The 22,359-nt window shown below is 48.2% G+C and overlaps 1 protein-coding gene across 5 annotated transcripts in view; it reads left to right on the forward strand.

Annotated features, from left to right (window-relative positions):
• LOC110500814 (beta-enolase) overlaps positions 1-9,292 on the forward strand; it is a 14,104-nt gene extending 4,812 nt beyond the window's left edge. For 3 of the 5 annotated variants that reach the window (XM_036958401.1, XM_036958402.1, XM_036958400.1), the window contains exons 3-11: positions 452-547; positions 1,489-1,617; positions 2,117-2,250; positions 2,492-2,714; positions 2,860-3,057; positions 3,120-3,247; positions 6,397-6,521; positions 6,962-7,129; positions 9,033-9,292. In XM_036958401.1, the coding sequence (XP_036814296.1) occupies positions 452-547; positions 1,489-1,617; positions 2,117-2,250; positions 2,492-2,714; positions 2,860-3,057; positions 3,120-3,247; positions 6,397-6,521; positions 6,962-7,129; positions 9,033-9,102 (1,271 nt within the window). In that variant the 3' untranslated portion in view covers positions 9,103-9,292. Of the gene's footprint in view, positions 1-451; positions 548-1,488; positions 1,618-2,116; positions 2,251-2,491; positions 2,715-2,859; positions 3,058-3,119; positions 3,293-4,494; positions 4,516-6,396; positions 6,522-6,961; positions 7,130-9,032 lie in introns of those variants that run through there. The other 2 variants (XM_036958403.1, XM_036958404.1) reach the window with 2 other exon arrangements.
• The last annotated feature ends 13,067 nt before the right edge of the window (positions 9,293-22,359 follow it).

Consider the following 22,359-nt stretch of genomic DNA (forward strand, 5'->3'; position numbering starts at 1 on the left):
CTCTCTCTCTCTCTGTCTATCTCTGTCTCTCTCTCTGTCTCTCTCTGTGTTCAGAGAGACCCAGCAGTCTAACCTCTCTCTCTCTGTCTCTCTCTCTCTCTCTCTCTCTCTCTCTCTCTCTTGTGTTCAGAGAGACCCAGCAGTCTAACCTCTCTCTCTCTCTGTGTGTTCAGAGAGACCCAGCAGTCTAACCTCTCTCTCTCTCTGTGTGTTCAGAGAGACCCAGCAGTCTAACCTCTCTCTCTCTGTGTGTTCAGAGAGACCCAGCAGTCTAACCTCTCTCTCTCTCTCTCTCTCTGTGTGTTCAGAGAGACCCAGCAGTCTAACCTCTCTCTCTCTGTGTGTTCAGAGAGACCCAGCAGTCTAACCTCTCTCTCTCTCTCTCTCTGTGTGTTCAGAGAGACCCAGCAGTCTAACCTCTCTCTCTCTCTCTCTCTCTCTGTGTGTTCAGGCCGTTTCAGGGCAGCCGTGCCCAGCGGTGCCTCTACCGGTGTCCATGAGGCTCTGGAGCTGAGAGATGGAGACAAGTCACGCTACCTGGGAAAAGGTGAGTTATGTCTCTCTGGGATCTGTTGACCTGGGCTGATCTACCTCTCTGGGATCTGTTGACCTGGGCTGATCTACCTCTCTGGGATCTGTTGACCTGGGCTGATCTACCTCTCTGGGATCTGTTGACCTGGGCTGATCTACCTCTCTGGGATCTGTTGACCTGGGCTGATCTACCTCTCTGGGATCTGTTGACCTGGGCTGATCTACCTCTCTGGGATCTGTTGACCTGGGCTGATCTACCTCTCTGGGATCTGTTGACCTGGGCTGATCTACCTCTCTGGGATCTGTTGATCTGGATGAGAGATACTCAAATCTAGACCATAAGTCCAGTTCCACTTTTGATTTTAATTTCTAACTGCTAGTTAATTGCAGTCACCTGGTGAGGTACAGGTCTATGGAGTAGAGGTCTATGGAGTAGAGGTCTATGGAGTAGAGGTCTATGGAGTAGAGGTCTATGGAGTAGAGGTCTATGGAGTAGAGGTACTGGACTATGGAGTAGAGGTACTGGACTATGGAGTAGAGGTACTGGACTATGGAGTAGAGGTACTGGACTATGGAGTAGAGGTACAGGTCTATGGAGTAGAGGTACAGGTCTATGGAGTAGAAGTACAGGTCTATGGAGTAGAGGTACTGGACTATGGAGTAGAGGTAGAGGTACAGGTCTATGGAGTAGAGGTACTGGACTATGGAGTAGAGGTACTGGACTATGGAGTAGAGGTACTGGACTATGGAGTAGAGGTAGAGGTACAGGTCTATGGAGTAGAGGTACTGGACTATGGAGTAGAGGTACAGGTCTATGGAGTAGAGGTGCTGGTCGATGGAGTAGAGGTACTGGACTACAGTCAGTTTTGAATATCCCTGGAGTAGACTGATTGGTTTCTCTGTGATCTAACAGTGTTTTCTCTCTTTAATATCTAATCATCTTTACTATCTCTAAAGGTACCGTTAAGGCTGTGGATCATGTAAACAAGGACATCGCTGCCAAACTGATTGAGAAGAAGTTCAGCGTTGTTGACCAGGAGAAGATTGACCAATTCATGCTCGAGTTGGACGGAACTGAGAACAAGTGTATGTCTCTCCACCTTTGTCTTTCTTGACATTCAAAGTTTGAGCGCTTAAGTCCAATTTAAACCTTCTGCTTCTATCGAACGTCCACTCCCATCAACACAGGATTCCTCGTCTGCGTCTACACATCTCCTAGGAAACGTGTTCTGCTGACGCATAGAGTCCGTGCTGACGGGAGCGGGCACTTTGATAATGCATCCTGTTGTTCAAATTAAGTTAGGCTTAACATTGTCAATGTAAACTCTTAGCAATATGCATATTCACACAGTCCACCTGCCCCCCACTCCTTCCTGCCTGCTCCTGCCCCCCTTACCCTCCTGCCTCCTCATGCCCCCCCCACCTCTTGCCCCCCTGCTCTTCCTGCCTCCCCCTCCCTCTTGCCTCCCTCACTCCCCCTGCCTCATGCCCCCCCCCCCAACCTCCTGCCCCCCTGCTCTTCCTGCCTCCCCCTCCCTCTTGCCTCCCTCACTCCCCCTGCCTCATGCCTCTCCCCCTCCTGTAGCTAAGTTTGGAGCCAATGCCATCCTGGGCGTGTCTCTGGCGGTCTGCAAGGCAGGAGCAGCAGAGAAGGGAGTGCCCCTGTACCGACACATCGCTGACCTGGCCGGACACAAGGACGTCATCCTGCCCTGCCCCGTGAGTACAGGTTTAACCTTTAACCCTGACCCCTGCCCCCTCATATACCTACCTATATAATATAACCAGGACATCACCCTGTCCCATGAGTACATATACCTTCATATTTACAACTACCTTTATACTTGATGTACAGTATATTGTCAGCTTTGAAATGAAAAATAAATAAAATGGCTAACATATCAAATTAGAAATGACATTTCCTAAAGAAAATATGTGTTCTTGCCTGCCCTAACTCCAGGCCTTCAACGTGATCAACGGTGGTAGCCATGCTGGTAACAAGCTGGCCATGCAGGAGTTCATGATCCTGCCCATCGGAGCGTCCAACTTCCACGAGGCCATGAGGATCGGAGCTGAGGTTTACCACAACCTGAAGAACGTGATCAAGGCCAAGTACGGAAAGGATGCCACCAACGTAGGAGATGAGGGCGGCTTTGCACCCAACATCCTGGAGAACAACGAGGGTAAGAGTTTATAGGGCACCCTGTAGGAGCTGCGCCACAGGGACTATTACTATAGGACCCCCTTGTGGAGCTGCACCACAGGGACTATTCTAAAGGGCCCCCTGGCGGAGGTGTGTGATACTTTAACCCTTTCTTCTCCCTCCAGCTCTGGAGCTCCTGAAGTCAGCCATTGAGAAGGCCGGCTACCCAGACAAGATCATCATCGGCATGGACGTGGCCGCCTCTGAGTTCTACAAGGCAGGAAAGTACGACCTAGACTTCAAGTCACCTGACGACCCTGCCAGGTACATCACCGGGGATCAGCTGGGAGATCTGTACAAGAGCTTCATCAAGGGATATCCCGGTGCGTAGAGAAACACACAGTATATACACCCTTCCCCTCTAACTCCTCATCCTCCTCTCCAGTCCAGTCCATTGAGGATCCCTTCCCCTCTAACTCCTCTCCTCTTCCTCCAGTCCAGTCCATTGAGGATCCCTTCGATCAGGATGATTGGGCTGCATGGTCAAAGTTCACCGCCGCCGTCGACATCCAGGTGGGTCCAGTTTGTTTGTCTTCAGCTCCTCCTATATCTATAGGGGTCTAACTCTGTGGGTCCCTATATCTATAGGGGTCTAACATCCAGGTGGGTCCAGTTTGTTTGTCTTCAGCTCCTCCTATATCTATAGGGGTCTAACTCTGTGGGTCCCTATATCTATAGGGGTCTAACATCCAGGTGGGTCCAGTTTGTTTGTCTTCAGCTCCTCCTATATCTATAGGGGTCTAACTCTGTGGGTCCCTATATCTATAGGGGTCTAACATCCAGGTGGGTCCAGTTTGTTTGTCTTCAGCTCCTCCTATATCTATAGGGGTCTAACTCTGTGGGTCCCTATATCTATAGGGGTCTAACATCCAGGTGGGTCCAGTTTGTTTGTCTTCAGCTCTTCCTCTATCTATAGGGGTCTAACTCTGTGGGTCCCTATATCTATAGGGGTCTAACATCCAGGTGGGTCCAGTTTGTTTGTCTTCAGCTCCTCCTATATCTATAGGGGTCTAACTCTGTGGGTCCCTATATCTATAGGGGTCTAACATCCAGGTGGGTCCAGTTTGTTTGTCTTCAGCTCCTCCTATATCTATAGGGGTCTAACTCTGTGGGTCCCTATATCTATAGGGGTCTAACATCCAGGTGGGTCCAGTTTGTTTGTCTTCAGCTCCTCCTATATCTATAGGGGTCTAACTCTGTGGGTCCCTATATCTATAGGGGTCTAACATCCAGGTGGGTCCAGTTTGTTTGTCTTCAGCTCCTCCTATATCTATAGGGGTCTAACTCTGTGGGTCCCTATATCTATAGGGGTCTAACATCCAGGTGGGTCCAGTTTGTTTGTCTTCAGCTCCTCCTATATCTATAGGGGTCTAACTCTGTGGGTCCCTATATCTATAGGGGTCTAACATCCAGGTGGGTCCAGTTTGTTTGTCTTCAGCTCTTCCTCTATCTATAGGGGTCTAACTCTGTGGGTCCCTATATCTATAGGGGTCTAACATCCAGGTGGGTCCAGTTTGTTTGTCTTCAGCTCCTCCTATATCTATAGGGGTCTAACTCTGTGGGTCCCTATATCTATAGGGGTCTAACATCCAGGTGGGTCCAGTTTGTTTGTCTTCAGCTCCTCCTATATCTATAGGGGTCTAACTCTGTGGGTCCCTATATCTATAGGGGTCTAACATCCAGGTGGGTCCAGTTTGTTTGTCTTCAGCTCCTCCTATATCTATAGGGGTCTAACTCTGTGGGTCCCTATATCTATAGGGGTCTAACTCTGTGGGTCCCTATATCTATAGGGGTCTAACATCCAGGTGGGTCCAGTTTGTTTGTCTTCAGCTCTTCCTCTATCTATAGGGGTCTAACTCTGTGGGTCCCTATATCTATAGGGGTCTAACATCCAGGTGGGTCCAGTTTGTTTGTCTTCAGCTCCTCCTATATCTATAGGGGTCTAACTCTGTGGGTCCCTATATCTATAGGGGTCTAACATCCAGGTGGGTCCAGTTTGTTTGTCTTCAGCTCTTCCTCTATCTATAGGGGTCTAACTCTGTGGGTCCCTATATCTATAGGGGTCTAACATTTTAACGTAACCCCTGGTGACAGCCAATACAAAATTGCAAAGGGGTGGAGAGAAAAAATTCTCTTTTACATCACATTTCCTGCAGTTCTACACATTTTGGCTTAGGGTTCAGGCAAATGTTTGCAGTTTCTAATATATTAACTGATCAATGGGCCCCACCCCGGTCGGTAATTCGACCATGCCCCAAGATTAGATAGCTGGCCGAAAAAAAGCTTATTTTTTTTATTTTTGATGCATGGCAGCAAAGCCACTACACAACACAATAATTCCACTATAGCGGTGAGACGGTGCCCACAAACTGTTAGGGCCTACATAAAGCTGTCCCAACAGCAGAGTCCTATCAGCGGAGCCTTGTCTGGCAGCGAAACAGTTCATTTAGCCTCACTGCCTGACTTTTTATTTTACCTTTATTTAACAAGGCAAGTCAGTTAAGAACAAATTCTTATTTTCAATGACAGCCTAGTGGGTTAAATGCCTTGCAGAACGACAGATTTTTACCTTGTCAGCTCGGGGATTTGAACTTGCAACCTTCCGGTTACTAGTCCAACGCTCTAACCACTAGGCTACCCTGAGGAGCGATGCTAGATAATGTTGTTGTGTCTGGAGGAGGGATGCTAGATAATGTTGTTGGGTCTGGAGGAGGGATGCTAGATAATGTTGTTGGGTCTGGAGGAGGGATGCTAGATAATGTTGTTGGGTCTGGAGGAGGGATGCTAGATAATGTTGTTGGGTCTGGAGGAGGGATGCTAGATAATGTTGTTGGGTCTGGAGGAGGGATGCTAGATAATATTGTTGGGTCTGGAGGAGGGATGCTAGATAATGTTGGGTCTGGAGGAGGGATGCTAGATAATGTTGTGTCTGGAGGAGGGATGCTAGATAATGTTGTTGGGTCTGGAGGAGGGATGCTAGATAATGTTGGGTCTGGAGGAGGGATGCTAGATAATGTTGTTGGGTCTGGAGGAGGGATGCTAGATAATGTTGGGTCTGGAGGAGGGATGCTAGATAATGTTGGGTCTGGAGGAGGGATGCTAGATAATGTTCGGTTCAAAAATAATTTCGGCATTCGTTATTATTTAGAATAATGCGTTTTTTTAGCGAGTTACACATCCACAAGGAGTCAGTAGAAATTATATTAGTTTAAGCAAGTACATACCTGTACACAGCCCATCTGTAAACATCCACCTTCCTCATTCCCATATTTTGTTTTTGTTTTTCTGCTCTTTTGCACCCCAGTATCTCTACTTGCACATCTGTCACTCCAGTGTTAATTGCTATATTGTAATTACTTCACCACTATGGCCTATTTATTGCCTTACCTCCCTATCTTACCTCATATGTACACACTGTATATAGACTTTCCTATTGTGTTATTGACTGTACGTTTATTTATGTGTAACTCTGTGTTGTTGTTTGTGTCACACTGCTTTGCTTAATCTTGGCCAGGTCGCAGTTGTAAATGAGAACTTGTTCTCAACTGGCCTACCTGGTTAAATAAAGGTGTTCTCAACTGGCCACCTGGTTAAATAAAGGTGTTCTCAACTGGCCACCTGGTTAAATAAAGGTGTAAAAAAATCTGTATGTTATTCTACAGGTGGTGGGAGATGATCTGACAGTGACCAACCCCAAGCGTATCCAGCAGGCTGTGGAGAAGAAGGCCTGTAACTGCCTGCTCCTCAAGGTCAACCAGATCGGCTCCGTCACAGAGTCCATCAAGGCGTAAGTATAGGGCCCCCTCGCAGAGCTGCCCTACAGGGACTATATTACAGGGCCCCCTGCTGGAGCTGCGCTACAGGCACTATATTACAGGACCTTCTAGTGGAGCTGCACCGCAAGGACTATATTACAGGTTCCCCTACTGGAGCTGTGTTACGGGCACTATATTACAGGGCCCCCTGCTGGAGCTGCACCACAGGCACTATATTACAGGGCCCCCTGCTGGAGCTGCGCAACAGGCACTATATTACAGGGCCCCCTGCTGGAGCTGCACCACAGGCACTATATTACATGGACAAATTGACCATCTCTTATGTGAAACGGGTGTAGTAGTGACTAGGCTTCTCATTATATAGTATTAGTTCATTTTTTGCTTTGAGATTTCTTTCCGTTATGAAAAGTACTTCAGAAGTTTAAATAATAATTTTGTATTATTCTTACAGGTGTAAGCTGGCCCAGTCTAACGGATGGGGTGTGATGGTGTCTCATCGCTCCGGAGAGACAGAGGATACTTTCATCGCTGACCTGGTGGTCGGACTCTGCACTGGACAGATCAAGACTGGGGCCCCCTGTAGATCAGAACGTCTGGCCAAATACAACCAGCTGATGAGGTTAGTTACACTAACCCTAGTTAATACTATAGCCTTAATACACTGATGCCCTACAGGAAAACACCAGCTACTGCACACCGACTCAGTTAATATATGTAGTGTAATGGTAGACTGACCCCTACAGGAAAACACCAGCTACTGCACCCTGACTGACTTTATACTAAGTTACTACTGTAGTGTATACCATATATAGATACAGTATATACAGTGGGGTAAAAAAGTATTTAGTCAGCCACCTATTGTGCAAGTTATCCCACTTAAAAAGATGAGAGGCCTGTAATTTTCATCATAGGTACACTTCAACTATGACAGACAAAATGAGAAACAAAAATCCAGAAAATCACATTGTAGGTTTTTTAATGAATTTATTTGCAAATTATGGTGGAAAATAAGTATTTGGTCACCTACAAACAAGCAAGATTTCTGGCTCTCACAGACCTGTAACTTCTTCTTTAAGAGGCTCCTCTGTCCTCCACTTGTGACCTGTATTAATGGCACCTGTTTGAACTTGTTATCAATATAAAAGACATCTGTCCACAACCTCAAACAGTCACACTCCAAACTCCACTATGGCCAAGACCAAAGAGCTGTCAAAGGACACCAGAAACAAAATTGTAGACCTGCACCAGGCTGGGAAGACTGAATCTGCAATAGGTAAGCAGCTTGGCTTGAAGAAATCAACTGTGGGAGCAATTATTAGGAAATGGAAGACATACAAGACCACTGATAATCTCCCTCGATCTGGGGCTCCACGCAAGATCTCACCCCGTGGGGTCAAAATGATCACAAGAACGGTGAGCCGAGAACCACACAGGGGGACCTAGTGAATGACCTGCAGAGAGCTGGGACCAAAGTAACAAAGCCTACCATCAGTAACACACTACGCCGCCAGGGACTCAAATCCTGCAGTACCAGACGTGTCCCCCTGCTTAAGCCAGTACATGTCCAGGCCCGTCTGAAGTTTGCTAGAGAGCATTTGGATGATCCAGAAGAAGATTGGGAGAATGTCATATGGTCAGATGAAACCAAAATAGAACTTCTTGGTAAAACTCAACTCATCGTGTTTGGAGGACAAAGAATGCTGAGTTGCAGCCAAAGAATACAGTACCTACTGTGAAGCATGGGGGTGTTAACATCATGCTTTGGGGCTGTTTTTCTGCAAAGGGACCAGGACGACTGATCCGTGTAAAGGAAAGAATGAATGGGGCCATGTATCGGGAGATTTTGAGTGAAAACCTCCTTCCATCAGCAAGGGCATTGTAGATGAAACGTGACTGGGTCTTTCAGCATGACAATGATCCCAAACACACCACCAGGGCAACGAAGGAGTGGCTTCGTAAGAAGCATTTCAAGGTCCTGGAGTGGCCTAGCTAGTCTCCAGATCTCAACCCCATAGAAAATCTTTGGAGGGAGTTGAAAGTCCGTGTTGCCCAGCAACAGCCCCAAAACATCACTGCTCTAGAGGAGATCTGCATGGAGGAATGGGCCAAAATACCAGCAACAGTGTGTGAAAACCTTTTGAAGACTTACAGAAAACGTTTGACCTCTGTCATTGCCAACAAAGGGTATATAACAAAATATTGGGAAACTTTTGTTATTGACCAAATACTTATTTTCCACCATAATTTGCAAATAAATTCATAAAAAATCCTACAATGTGATTTTTCTAGATTTTTTTTTCTTCTCATTTTGTCTGTCATAGTTGAAGTCTACCTACGAAAATTACAGGCCTCATCTTTTTAAGTGGGAGAACTTGCACAATTGGTGGCTGACTAAATACTTTTTTGCCCCACTGTGTGTGTGTATATACATACCAGATGTGTTCAATTCAAACTGCTGGACAAGATTTTCTGTTGCAAAGATGAAGGATCCTGACCTCTAATCCCTGACTTATGTCCTTCAGGATTGAAGAGGAGCTTGGAAACAAGGCCAAGTTCGCCGGCAAGGACTACCGTCACCCCAAAATCAACTAAACCCTCCATCTCCTCCTTTAATCCCTCTACCACCGCTGACTGTCTACCCTCCTCTTGGGGTCAGAAGAAGACAAATTTCCACTTTTTATGTTTTTTATCTTCGGCCCTTCCATCCCCCCCCCCCCCCCCCCCCCCGTTACGAGTGACTGTTTTGACGAAACGTGAGAAATAAAACCAAACTAAATTTAAAGTGGTGCTCACCTGTCTTTATTGAATGTGCTGCTCTGATCCACATCACTGACTACTGTGTGTAAATGGTTCCAATTGGCTCTTACATCTCCCACCCCCCTCCGCTCCCCGTAACAATTCCCCAGGTCGTTGATGTAAATGAGAATGTTTTCTCAGTCAAATTACCGGGTTAAATATGTTTTTTTTTATAAAACAAATGTAGTGATCTATTTAGACCAGAGGGACTGAACTAGTGGTGTCTGGTATAGAGGGATAGAACTAGTGGTGTCTAGTATAGAGGGACTGAACTAGTGGTGTCTGGTATAGGGGGACTGAACTAGTGGTGTCTGGTATAGAGGGACTGAACTAGTGGTGTCTGGTATAGTGGGACAGAACTAGTGGTGTCTGGTATAGAGGGACAGAACTAGTGGTGTCTAGTATAGGGGGACAGAACTAGTGGTGTCTGGTATAGAGGGACAGAACTAGTGGTGTCTGGTATAGGGGGACAGAACTAGTGGTGTCTAGTATAGGGGGACAGAACTAGTGGTGTCTGGTATAGGGGGACAGAACTAGTGGTGTCTAGTATAGAGGGACAGAACTAGTGGTGTCTGGTATAGGGGGATATAACTAGTGGTGTCTGGTATAGAGGGACAGAACTAGTGGTGTCTAGTATAGGGGGACAGAACTAGTGGTGTCTGGTATAGAGGGACAGAACTAGTGGTGTCTAGTATAGGGGGACAGAACTAGTGGTGTCTGGTATAGAGGGACAGAACTAGTGGTGTCTGGTATAGGGGGACAGAACTAGTGGTGTCTAGTATAGGGGGACAGAACTAGTGGTGTCTGGTATAGAGGGACAGAACTAGTGGTGTCTAGTATAGAGGGACAGAACTAGTGGTGTCTGGTATAGGGGGACAGAACTAGTGGTGTCTAGTATAGGGGGACAGAACTAGTGGTGTCTGGTATAGAGGGACAGAACTAGTGGTGTCTAGTATAGAGGGACTGAACTAGTGGTGTCTGGTATAGGGGGACTGAACTAGTGGTGTCTGGTATAGAGGGACAGAACTAGTGGTGTCTAGTATAGGGGGACAGAACTAGTGGTGTCTGGTATAGAGGGACAGAACTAGTGGTGTCTGGTATAGGGGGATAGAACTAGTGGTGTCTGGTATAGAGGGACAGAACTAGTGGTGTCTAGTATAGGGGGACAGAACTAGTGGTGTCTGGTATAGAGGGACAGAACTAGTGGTGTCTGGTATAGGGGGACAGAACTAGTGGTGTCTAGTATAGGGGGACAGAACTAGTGGTGTCTGGTATAGAGGGACAGAACTAGTGGTGTCTAGTATAGAGGGACTGAACTAGTGGTGTCTGGTATAGGGGGACTGAACTAGTGGTGTCTGGTATAGAGGGATAGAACTAGTGGTGTCTAGTATAGAGGGACTGAACTAGTGGTGTCTGGTATAGGGGGACTGAACTAGTGGTGTCTGGTATAGAGGGACTGAACTAGTGGTGTCTGGTATAGTGGGACAGAACTAGTGGTGTCTAGTATAGAGGGACAGAACTAGTGGTGTCTGGTATAGGGGGATAGAACTAGTGGTGTCTGGTATAGAGGGACAGAACTAGTGGTGTCTAGTATAGGGGGACAGAACTAGTGGTGTCTGGTATAGAGGGACAGAACTAGTGGTGTCTGGTATAGGGGGACAGAACTAGTGGTGTCTAGTATAGGGGGACAGAACTAGTGGTGTCTGGTATAGAGGGACAGAACTAGTGGTGTCTAGTATAGAGGGACTGAACTAGTGGTGTCTGGTATAGGGGGACTGAACTAGTGGTGTCTGGTATAGAGGGATAGAACTAGTGGTGTCTAGTATAGAGGGACTGAACTAGTGGTGTCTGGTATAGGGGGACTGAACTAGTGGTGTCTGGTATAGAGGGACTGAACTAGTGGTGTCTGGTATAGTGGGACAGAACTAGTGGTGTCTAGTATAGAGGGACAGAACTAGTGGTGTCTGGTATAGGGGGATAGAACTAGTGGTGTCTGGTATAGAGGGACAGAACTAGTGGTGTCTAGTATAGGGGGACAGAACTAGTGGTGTCTGGTATAGAGGGACAGAACTAGTGGTGTCTGGTATAGGGGGACAGAACTAGTGGTGTCTAGTATAGGGGGACAGAACTAGTGGTGTCTGGTATAGAGGGACAGAACTAGTGGTGTCTGGTATAGGGGGACAGAACTAGTGGTGTCTGGTATAGGGGGACAGAACTAGTGGTGTCTGGTATAGGGGGACAGAACTAGTGGTGTCTGGTATAGGGGGACAGAACTAGTGGTGTCTGGTATAGGGGGACAGAACTAGTGGTGTCTAGTATAGGGGGACAGAACTAGTGGTGTCTAGTATAGAGGGACAGAACTAGTGGTGTCTGGTATAGGGGGACAGAACTAGTGGTGTCTAGTATAGGGGGACAGAACTAGTGGTGTCTGGTATAGAGGGACAGAACTAGTGGTGTCTGGTATAGAGGGACAGAACTAGTGGTGTCTGGTATAGAGGGACTGAACTAGTGGTGTCTGGTATAGAGGGACAGAACTAGTGGTGTCTGGTATAGGGGGACAGAACTAGTGGTGTCTGGTATAGGGGGACAGAACTAGTGGTGTCTAGTATAGAGGGACAGAACTAGTGGTGTCTAGTATAGGGGGATAGAACTAGTGGTGTCTGGTATAGAGGGACAGAACTAGTGGTGTCTGGTATAGGGGGACAGAACTAGTGGTGTCTGGTATAGAGGGATAGAACTAGTGGTGTCTAGTATAGAGGGATAGAACTAGTGGTGTCTGGTATAGGGGGATAGAACAAGTGGTGTCTGGTATAGTGGGATAGAACTAGTGGTGTCTGGTATAGGGGGATAGAACTAGTGGTGTCTAGTATAGGGGGACTGAACTAGTGGTGTCTAGTATAGGGGGACTGAACTAGTGGTGTCTGGTATAGGGGGACAGAACTAGTGGTGTCTGGTATAGGGGGATAGAACTAGTGGTGTCTGGTATAGGGGGACAGAACTAGTGGTGTCTGGTATAGGGGGATAGAACTAGTGGTGTCTGGTATAGGGGGACAGAACTAGTGGTGTCTAGTATAGGGGGACAGAACTAGTGGTGTCTGGTATAGGGGGATAGAACTAGTGGTGTCTGGTATAGGGGGACAGAACTAGTGGTGTCTGGTATAGGGGGACAGAACTAGTGGTGTCTAGTATAGGGGGACTGAACTAGTGGTGTCTAGTATAGGGGGACATAACTAGTGGTGTCTGGTATAGGGGGACAGAACTAGTGGTGTCTAGTATAGGGGGACTGAACTAGTGGTGTCTGGTATAGTGGGATAGAACTAGTGGTGTCTGGTATAGGGGGATAGAACTAGTGGTGTCTAGTATAGGGGGACTGAACTAGTGGTGTCTAGTATAGGGGGACTGAATTAGTGGTGTCTGGTATAGGGGGATAGAACTAGAGGTGTCTGGTATAGTGGGATAGAACTAGTGGTGTCTGGTATAGGGGGACAGAACTAGTGGTGTCTAGTATAGGGGGATAGAACTAGAGGTGTCTGGTATAGTGGGATAGAACTAGTGGTGTCTGGTATAGGGGGATAGAACTAGTGGTGTCTAGTATAGGGGGATAGAACTAGAGGTGTCTGGTATAGGGGGATAGAACTAGTGGTGTCTGGTATAGGGGGACATAACTAGTGGTGTCTGGTATAGGGGGACAGAACTAGTGGTGTCTGGTATAGGGGGACATAACTAGTGGTGTCTGGTATAGGGGGATAGAACTAGAGGTGTCTGGTATAGTGGGATAGAACTAGTGGTGTCTGGTATAGGGGGATAGAACTAGTGGTGTCTAGTATAGGGGGATAGAACTAGAGGTGTCTGGTATAGTGGGATAGAACTAGTGGTGTCTGGTATAGGGGGATAGAACTAGTGGTGTCTAGTATAGGGGGACTGAACTAGTGGTGTCTAGTATAGGGGGACAGAACTAGTGGTGTCTGGTATAGGGGGACTGAACTAGTGGTGTCTGGTATAGGGGGATAGAACTAGAGGTGTCTGGTATAGTGGGATAGAACTAGTGGTGTCTGGTATAGGGGGATAGAACTAGTGGTGTCTAGTATAGGGGGACTGAACTAGTGGTGTCTAGTATAGGGGGACAGAACTAGTGGTGTCTGGTATAGGGGGACAGAACTAGTGGTGTCTAGTATAGGGGGACTGAACTAGTGGTGTCTAGTATAGGGGGACAGAACTAGTGGTGTCTGGTATAGGGGGACAGAACTAGTGGTGTCTGGTATAGGGGGACAGAACTAGTGGTGTCTGGTATAGGGGGACAGAACTAGTGGTGTCTGGTATAGGGGGACAGAACTAGTGGTGTCTGGTATAGGGGGACAGAACTAGTGGTGTCTGGTATAGGGGGACAGAACTAGTGGTGTCTAGTATAGGGGGACTGAACTAGTGGTGTCTGGTATAGGGGGATAGAACTAGTGGTGTCTGGTATAGTGGGATAGAACTAGTGGTGTCTGGTATAGGGGGATAGAACTAGTGGTGTCTAGTATAGGGGGACTGAACTAGTGGTGTCTAGTATAGGGGGACAGAACTAGTGGTGTCTGGTATAGGGGGACAGAACTAGTGGTGTCTAGTATAGGGGGACTGAACTAGTGGTGTCTAGTATAGGGGGACAGAACTAGTGGTGTCTGGTATAGGGGGACAGAACTAGTGGTGTCTGGTATAGGGGGACAGAACTAGTGGTGTCTGGTATAGGGGGACAGAACTAGTGGTGTCTGGTATAGGGGGACAGAACTAGTGGTGTCTGGTATAGGGGGACAGAACTAGTGGTGTCTGGTATAGGGGGACAGAACTAGTGGTGTATAGTGGGATAGAACTAGTGGTGTCTAGTATAGGGGGACTGAACTAGTGGTGTCTAGTATAGGGGGACAGAACTAGTGGTGTCTGGTATAGGGGGACAGAACTAGTGGTGTCTGGTATAGGGGGACAGAACTAGTGGTGTCTGGTATAGGGGGACAGAACTAGTGGTGTCTGGTATAGGGGGACAGAACTAGTGGTGCCTGGTATAGGGGGACAGAACTAGTGGTGTCTGGTATAGGGGGACAGAACTAGTGGTGTCTGGTATAGGGGGACAGAACTAGTGGTGTCTGGTATAGGGGGACAGAACTAGTGGTGTCTAGTATAGGGGGACAGAACTAGTGGTGTCTGGTATAGGGGGACAGAACTAGTGGTGTCTAGTATAGGGGGATAGAACTAGTGGTGTCTGGTATAGGGGGACTGAACTAGTGGTGTCTAGTATAGGGGGACTGAACTAGTGGTGTCTGGTATAGGGGGACAGAACTAGTGGTGTCTGGTATAGGGGGACAGAACTAGTGGTGTCTAGTATAGGGGGACTGAACTAGTGGTGTCTGGTATAGGGGGATAGAACTAGAGGTGTCTGGTATAGTGGGATAGAACTAGTGGTGTCTGGTATAGGGGGATAGAACTAGTGGTGTCTAGTATAGGGGGACTGAACTAGTGGTGTCTAGTATAGGGGGACAGAACTAGTGGTGTCTGGTATAGGGGGACAGAACTAGTGGTGTCTAGTATAGGGGGACTGAACTAGTGGTGTCTAGTATAGGGGGACAGAACTAGTGGTGTCTGGTATAGGGGGACAGAACTAGTGGTGTCTGGTATAGGGGGACAGAACTAGTGGTGTCTGGTATAGGGGGACAGAACTAGTGGTGTCTGGTATAGGGGGACAGAACTAGTGGTGTCTGGTATAGGGGGACAGAACTAGTGGTGTATAGTGGGATAGAACTAGTGGTGTCTAGTATAGGGGGACTGAACTAGTGGTGTCTAGTATAGGGGGACAGAACTAGTGGTGTCTGGTATAGGGGGACAGAACTAGTGGTGTCTGGTATAGGGGGACAGAACTAGTGGTGTCTGGTATAGGGGGACAGAACTAGTGGTGCCTGGTATAGTGGGACAGAACTAGTGGTGTCTGGTATAGGGGGACAGAACTAGTGGTGTCTGGTATAGGGGGACAGAACTAGTGGTGTCTGGTATAGGGGGACAGAACTAGTGGTGTCTGGTATAGGGGGATAGAACTAGTGGTGTCTAGTATAGGGGGACTGAACTAGTGGTGTCTGGTATAGGGGGACAGAACTAGTGGTGCCTGGTATAGGGGGACAGAACTAGTGGTGTCTAGTATAGGGGGACTGAACTAGTGGTGTCTAGTTTGGTGGGACAGAACTAGTGGTGTCTGGTATAGGGGGACAGAACTAGTGGTGTCTGGTATAGGGGGACAGAACTAGTGGTGTCTGGTATAGGGGGACAGAACTAGTGGTGCCTGGTATAGGGGGACAGAACTAGTGGTGTCTGGTATAGGGGGACAGAACTAGTGGTGTCTGGTATAGGGGGACAGAACTAGTGGTGTCTGGTATAGGGGGACAGAACTAGTGGTGTCTGGTATAGGGGGACAGAACTAGTGGTGCCTGGTATAGGGGGACAGAACTAGTGGTGCCTGGTATAGGGGGACAGAACTAGTGGTGTCTGGTATAGGGGGACAGAACTAGTGGTGTCTGGTATAGGGGGACAGAACTAGTGGTGTCTGGTATAGGGGGACAGAACTAGTGGTGTCTGGTATAGGGGGACTGAACTAGTGGTGTCTGGTATAGGGGGACAGAACGAGTGGTGTCTGGTATAGGGGGATAGAACTAGTGGTGTATAGTGGGATAGAACTTGTGGTGTCTGGTATAGGGGGATAGAACTAGTGGTGTATAGTGGGATAGAACTAGTGGTGTCTGGTATAGTGGGATAGAACTAGTGGTGTCTGGTATAGGGGGACAGAACTAGTGGTGTCTGGTATAGGGGGACAGAACTAGTGGTGTCTGGTATAGGGGGACTGAACTAGTGGTGTCTAGTATAGGGGGACTGAACTAGTGGTGTCTGGTATAGGGGGACAGAACTAGTGGTGTCTGGTATAGGGGGATAGAACTAGTGGTGTCTGGTATAGGGGGACAGAACTAGTGGTGTCTGGTATAGGGGGATAGAACTAGTGGTGTCTGGTATAGGGGGACAGAACTAGTGGTGTCTAGTATAGGGGGACAGAACTAGTGGTGTCTGGTATAGGGGGATAGAACTAGTGGTGTCTGGTATAGGGGGACAGAACTAGTGGTGTCTGGTATAGGGGGACAGAACTAGTGGTGTCTAGTATAGGGGGACTGAACTAGTGGTGTCTAGTATAGGGGGACATAACTAGTGGTGTCTGGTATAGGGGGACAGAACTAGTGGTGTCTAGTATAGGGGGACTGAACTAGTGGTGTCTGGTATAGTGGGATAGAACTAGTGGTGTCTGGTATAGGGGGATAGAACTAGTGGTGTCTAGTATAGGGGGACTGAACTAGTGGTGTCTAGTATAGGGGGACTGAATTAGTGGTGTCTGGTATAGGGGGATAGAACTAGAGGTGTCTGGTATAGTGGGATAGAACTAGTGGTGTCTGGTATAGGGGGACAGAACTAGTGGTGTCTAGTATAGGGGGATAGAACTAGAGGTGTCTGGTATAGTGGGATAGAACTAGTGGTGTCTGGTATAGGGGGATAGAACTAGTGGTGTCTAGTATAGGGGGATAGAACTAGAGGTGTCTGGTATAGGGGGATAGAACTAGTGGTGTCTGGTATAGGGGGACATAACTAGTGGTGTCTGGTATAGGGGGACAGAACTAGTGGTGTCTGGTATAGGGGGACATAACTAGTGGTGTCTGGTATAGGGGGATAGAACTAGAGGTGTCTGGTATAGTGGGATAGAACTAGTGGTGTCTGGTATAGGGGGATAGAACTAGTGGTGTCTAGTATAGGGGGATAGAACTAGAGGTGTCTGGTATAGTGGGATAGAACTAGTGGTGTCTGGTATAGGGGGATAGAACTAGTGGTGTCTAGTATAGGGGGACTGAACTAGTGGTGTCTAGTATAGGGGGACAGAACTAGTGGTGTCTGGTATAGGGGGACTGAACTAGTGGTGTCTGGTATAGGGGGATAGAACTAGAGGTGTCTGGTATAGTGGGATAGAACTAGTGGTGTCTGGTATAGGGGGATAGAACTAGTGGTGTCTAGTATAGGGGGACTGAACTAGTGGTGTCTAGTATAGGGGGACAGAACTAGTGGTGTCTGGTATAGGGGGACAGAACTAGTGGTGTCTAGTATAGGGGGACTGAACTAGTGGTGTCTAGTATAGGGGGACAGAACTAGTGGTGTCTGGTATAGGGGGACAGAACTAGTGGTGTCTGGTATAGGGGGACAGAACTAGTGGTGTCTGGTATAGGGGGACAGAACTAGTGGTGTCTGGTATAGGGGGACAGAACTAGTGGTGTCTGGTATAGGGGGACAGAACTAGTGGTGTCTAGTATAGGGGGACTGAACTAGTGGTGTCTGGTATAGGGGGATAGAACTAGTGGTGTCTGGTATAGTGGGATAGAACTAGTGGTGTCTGGTATAGGGGGATAGAACTAGTGGTGTCTAGTATAGGGGGACTGAACTAGTGGTGTCTAGTATAGGGGGACAGAACTAGTGGTGTCTGGTATAGGGGGACAGAACTAGTGGTGTCTAGTATAGGGGGACTGAACTAGTGGTGTCTAGTATAGGGGGACAGAACTAGTGGTGTCTGGTATAGGGGGACAGAACTAGTGGTGTCTGGTATAGGGGGACAGAACTAGTGGTGTCTGGTATAGGGGGACAGAACTAGTGGTGTCTGGTATAGGGGGACAGAACTAGTGGTGTCTGGTATAGGGGGACAGAACTAGTGGTGTATAGTGGGATAGAACTAGTGGTGTCTAGTATAGGGGGACTGAACTAGTGGTGTCTAGTATAGGGGGACAGAACTAGTGGTGTCTGGTATAGGGGGACAGAACTAGTGGTGTCTGGTATAGGGGGACAGAACTAGTGGTGTCTGGTATAGGGGGACAGAACTAGTGGTGTCTGGTATAGGGGGACAGAACTAGTGGTGCCTGGTATAGGGGGACAGAACTAGTGGTGTCTGGTATAGGGGGACAGAACTAGTGGTGTCTGGTATAGGGGGACAGAACTAGTGGTGTCTGGTATAGGGGGACAGAACTAGTGGTGTCTAGTATAGGGGGACAGAACTAGTGGTGTCTGGTATAGGGGGACAGAACTAGTGGTGTCTAGTATAGGGGGATAGAACTAGTGGTGTCTGGTATAGGGGGACTGAACTAGTGGTGTCTAGTATAGGGGGACTGAACTAGTGGTGTCTGGTATAGGGGGACAGAACTAGTGGTGTCTGGTATAGGGGGACAGAACTAGTGGTGTCTAGTATAGGGGGACTGAACTAGTGGTGTCTGGTATAGGGGGATAGAACTAGAGGTGTCTGGTATAGTGGGATAGAACTAGTGGTGTCTGGTATAGGGGGATAGAACTAGTGGTGTCTAGTATAGGGGGACTGAACTAGTGGTGTCTGGTATAGGGGGATAGAACTAGTGGTGTCTGGTATAGTGGGATAGAACTAGTGGTGTCTGGTATAGGGGGATAGAACTAGTGGTGTCTAGTATAGGGGGACTGAACTAGTGGTGTCTAGTATAGGGGGACAGAACTAGTGGTGTCTGGTATAGAGGGACAGAACTAGTGGTGTCTAGTATAGGGGGACTGAACTAGTGGTGTCTAGTATAGGGGGACAGAACTAGTGGTGTCTGGTATAGGGGGACAGAACTAGTGGTGTCTGGTATAGGGGGACAGAACTAGTGGTGTCTGGTATAGGGGGACAGAACTAGTGGTGTCTGGTATAGGGGGACAGAACTAGTGGTGTCTGGTATAGGGGGACAGAACTAGTGGTGTATAGTGGGATAGAACTAGTGGTGTCTAGTATAGGGGGACTGAACTAGTGGTGTCTAGTATAGGGGGACAGAACTAGTGGTGTCTGGTATAGGGGGACAGAACTAGTGGTGTCTGGTATAGGGGGACAGAACTAGTGGTGTCTGGTATAGGGGGACAGAACTAGTGGTGTCTGGTATAGGGGGACAGAACTAGTGGTGCCTGGTATAGGGGGACAGAACTAGTGGTGTCTGGTATAGGGGGACAGAACTAGTGGTGTCTGGTATAGGGGGACAGAACTAGTGGTGTCTGGTATAGGGGGACAGAACTAGTGGTGTCTAGTATAGGGGGACAGAACTAGTGGTGTCTGGTATAGGGGGACAGAACTAGTGGTGTCTAGTATAGGGGGATAGAACTAGTGGTGTCTGGTATAGGGGGACTGAACTAGTGGTGTCTAGTATAGGGGGACTGAACTAGTGGTGTCTGGTATAGGGGGACAGAACTAGTGGTGTCTGGTATAGGGGGACAGAACTAGTGGTGTCTAGTATAGGGGGACTGAACTAGTGGTGTCTGGTATAGGGGGATAGAACTAGAGGTGTCTGGTATAGTGGGATAGAACTAGTGGTGTCTGGTATAGGGGGATAGAACTAGTGGTGTCTAGTATAGGGGGACTGAACTAGTGGTGTCTAGTATAGGGGGACAGAACTAGTGGTGTCTGGTATAGGGGGACAGAACTAGTGGTGTCTAGTATAGGGGGACTGAACTAGTGGTGTCTAGTATAGGGGGACAGAACTAGTGGTGTCTGGTATAGGGGGACAGAACTAGTGGTGTCTGGTATAGGGGGACAGAACTAGTGGTGTCTGGTATAGGGGGACAGAACTAGTGGTGTCTGGTATAGGGGGACAGAACTAGTGGTGTCTGGTATAGGGGGACAGAACTAGTGGTGTATAGTGGGATAGAACTAGTGGTGTCTAGTATAGGGGGACTGAACTAGTGGTGTCTAGTATAGGGGGACAGAACTAGTGGTGTCTGGTATAGGGGGACAGAACTAGTGGTGTCTGGTATAGGGGGACAGAACTAGTGGTGTCTGGTATAGGGGGACAGAACTAGTGGTGCCTGGTATAGTGGGACAGAACTAGTGGTGTCTGGTATAGGGGGACAGAACTAGTGGTGTCTGGTATAGGGGGACAGAACTAGTGGTGTCTGGTATAGGGGGACAGAACTAGTGGTGTCTGGTATAGGGGGATAGAACTAGTGGTGTCTAGTATAGGGGGACTGAACTAGTGGTGTCTGGTATAGGGGGACAGAACTAGTGGTGCCTGGTATAGGGGGACAGAACTAGTGGTGTCTAGTATAGGGGGACTGAACTAGTGGTGTCTAGTTTGGTGGGACAGAACTAGTGGTGTCTGGTATAGGGGGACAGAACTAGTGGTGTCTGGTATAGGGGGACAGAACTAGTGGTGTCTGGTATAGGGGGACAGAACTAGTGGTGCCTGGTATAGGGGGACAGAACTAGTGGTGTCTGGTATAGGGGGACAGAACTAGTGGTGTCTGGTATAGGGGGACAGAACTAGTGGTGTCTGGTATAGGGGGACAGAACTAGTGGTGTCTGGTATAGGGGGACAGAACTAGTGGTGCCTGGTATAGGGGGACAGAACTAGTGGTGCCTGGTATAGGGGGACAGAACTAGTGGTGTCTGGTATAGGGGGACAGAACTAGTGGTGTCTGGTATAGGGGGACAGAACTAGTGGTGTCTGGTATAGGGGGACAGAACTAGTGGTGTCTGGTATAGGGGGACTGAACTAGTGGTGTCTAGTATAGGGGGACTGAACTAGTGGTGTCTGGTATAGGGGGACAGAACGAGTGGTGTCTGGTATAGGGGGATAGAACTAGTGGTGTATAGTGGGATCGAACTTGTGGTGTCTGGTATAGGGGGATAGAACTAGTGGTGTATAGTGGGATAGAACTAGTGGTGTCTGGTATAGTGGGATAGAACTAGTGGTGTCTGGTATAGGGGGACAGAACTAGTGGTGTCTGGTATAGGGGGACAGAACTAGTGGTGTCTGGTATAGGGGGACAGAACTAGTGGTGTCTGGTATAGGGGGACAGAACTAGTGGTGCCTGGTATAGGGGGACAGAACTAGTGGTGTCTGGTATAGGGGGACAGAACTAGTGGTGTCTGGTATAGGGGGACAGAACTAGTGGTGTCTGGTATAGGGGGACAGAACTAGTGGTGTCTGGTATAGGGGGACAGAACTAGTGGTGCCTGGTATAGGGGGACAGAACTAGTGGTGCCTGGTATAGGGGGACAGAACTAGTGGTGTCTGGTATAGGGGGACAGAACTAGTGGTGTCTGGTATAGGGGGACAGAACTAGTGGTGTCTGGTATAGGGGGACAGAACTAGTGGTGTCTGGTATAGGGGGACTGAACTAGTGGTGTCTAGTATAAGGGGACTGAACTAGTGGTGTCTGGTATAGGGGGACAGAACGAGTGGTGTCTGGTATAGGGGGATAGAACTAGTGGTGTATAGTGGGATAGAACTTGTGGTGTCTGGTATAGGGGGATAGAACTAGTGGTGTATAGTGGGATAGAACTAGTGGTGTCTGGTATAGTGGGATAGAACTAGTGGTGTCTGGTATAGGGGGACAGAACTAGTGGTGTCTGGTATAGGGGGACAGAACTAGTGGTGTCTGGTATAGGGGGACTGAACTAGTGGTGTCTGGTATAGTGGGATAGAACTAGTGGTGTCTGGTATAGGGGGACATAACTAGTGGTGTCTGGTATAGGGGGACAGAACTAGTGGTGTCTGGTATAGGGGGACAGAACTAGTGGTGTCTGGTATAGGGGGACTGAACTAGTGGTGTCTGGTATAGGGGGACTGAACTAGTGGTGTCTGGTATAGGGGGACAGAACTAGTGGTGTCTGGTATAGGGGGACTGAACTAGTGGTGTCTAGTATAGGGGGACTGAACTAGTGGTGTCTAGTATAGGGGGACAGAATTAGTGGTGTCTGGTATAGGGGGACAGAACTAGTGGTGTCTGGTATAGGGGGACAGAACTAGTGGTGTCTGGTATAGGGGGATAGAACTAGTGGTGTATAGTGGGATAGAACTAGTGGTGTCTGGTATAGTGGGATAGAACTAGTGGTGTCTGGTATAGGTGGACAGAACTAGTGGTGTCTGGTATAGGGGGATAGAACTAGTGGTGTATAGTGGGATAGAACTAGTGGTGTCTGGTATATTGGGATAGATCTAGTGGTGTCTGGTATAGTGGGATAGA

The sequence above is a fragment of the Oncorhynchus mykiss genome, chromosome 21, assembly GCF_013265735.2.
Source record: "Oncorhynchus mykiss isolate Arlee chromosome 21, USDA_OmykA_1.1, whole genome shotgun sequence".
Lineage (NCBI taxonomy): Eukaryota > Metazoa > Chordata > Actinopteri > Salmoniformes > Salmonidae > Oncorhynchus > Oncorhynchus mykiss.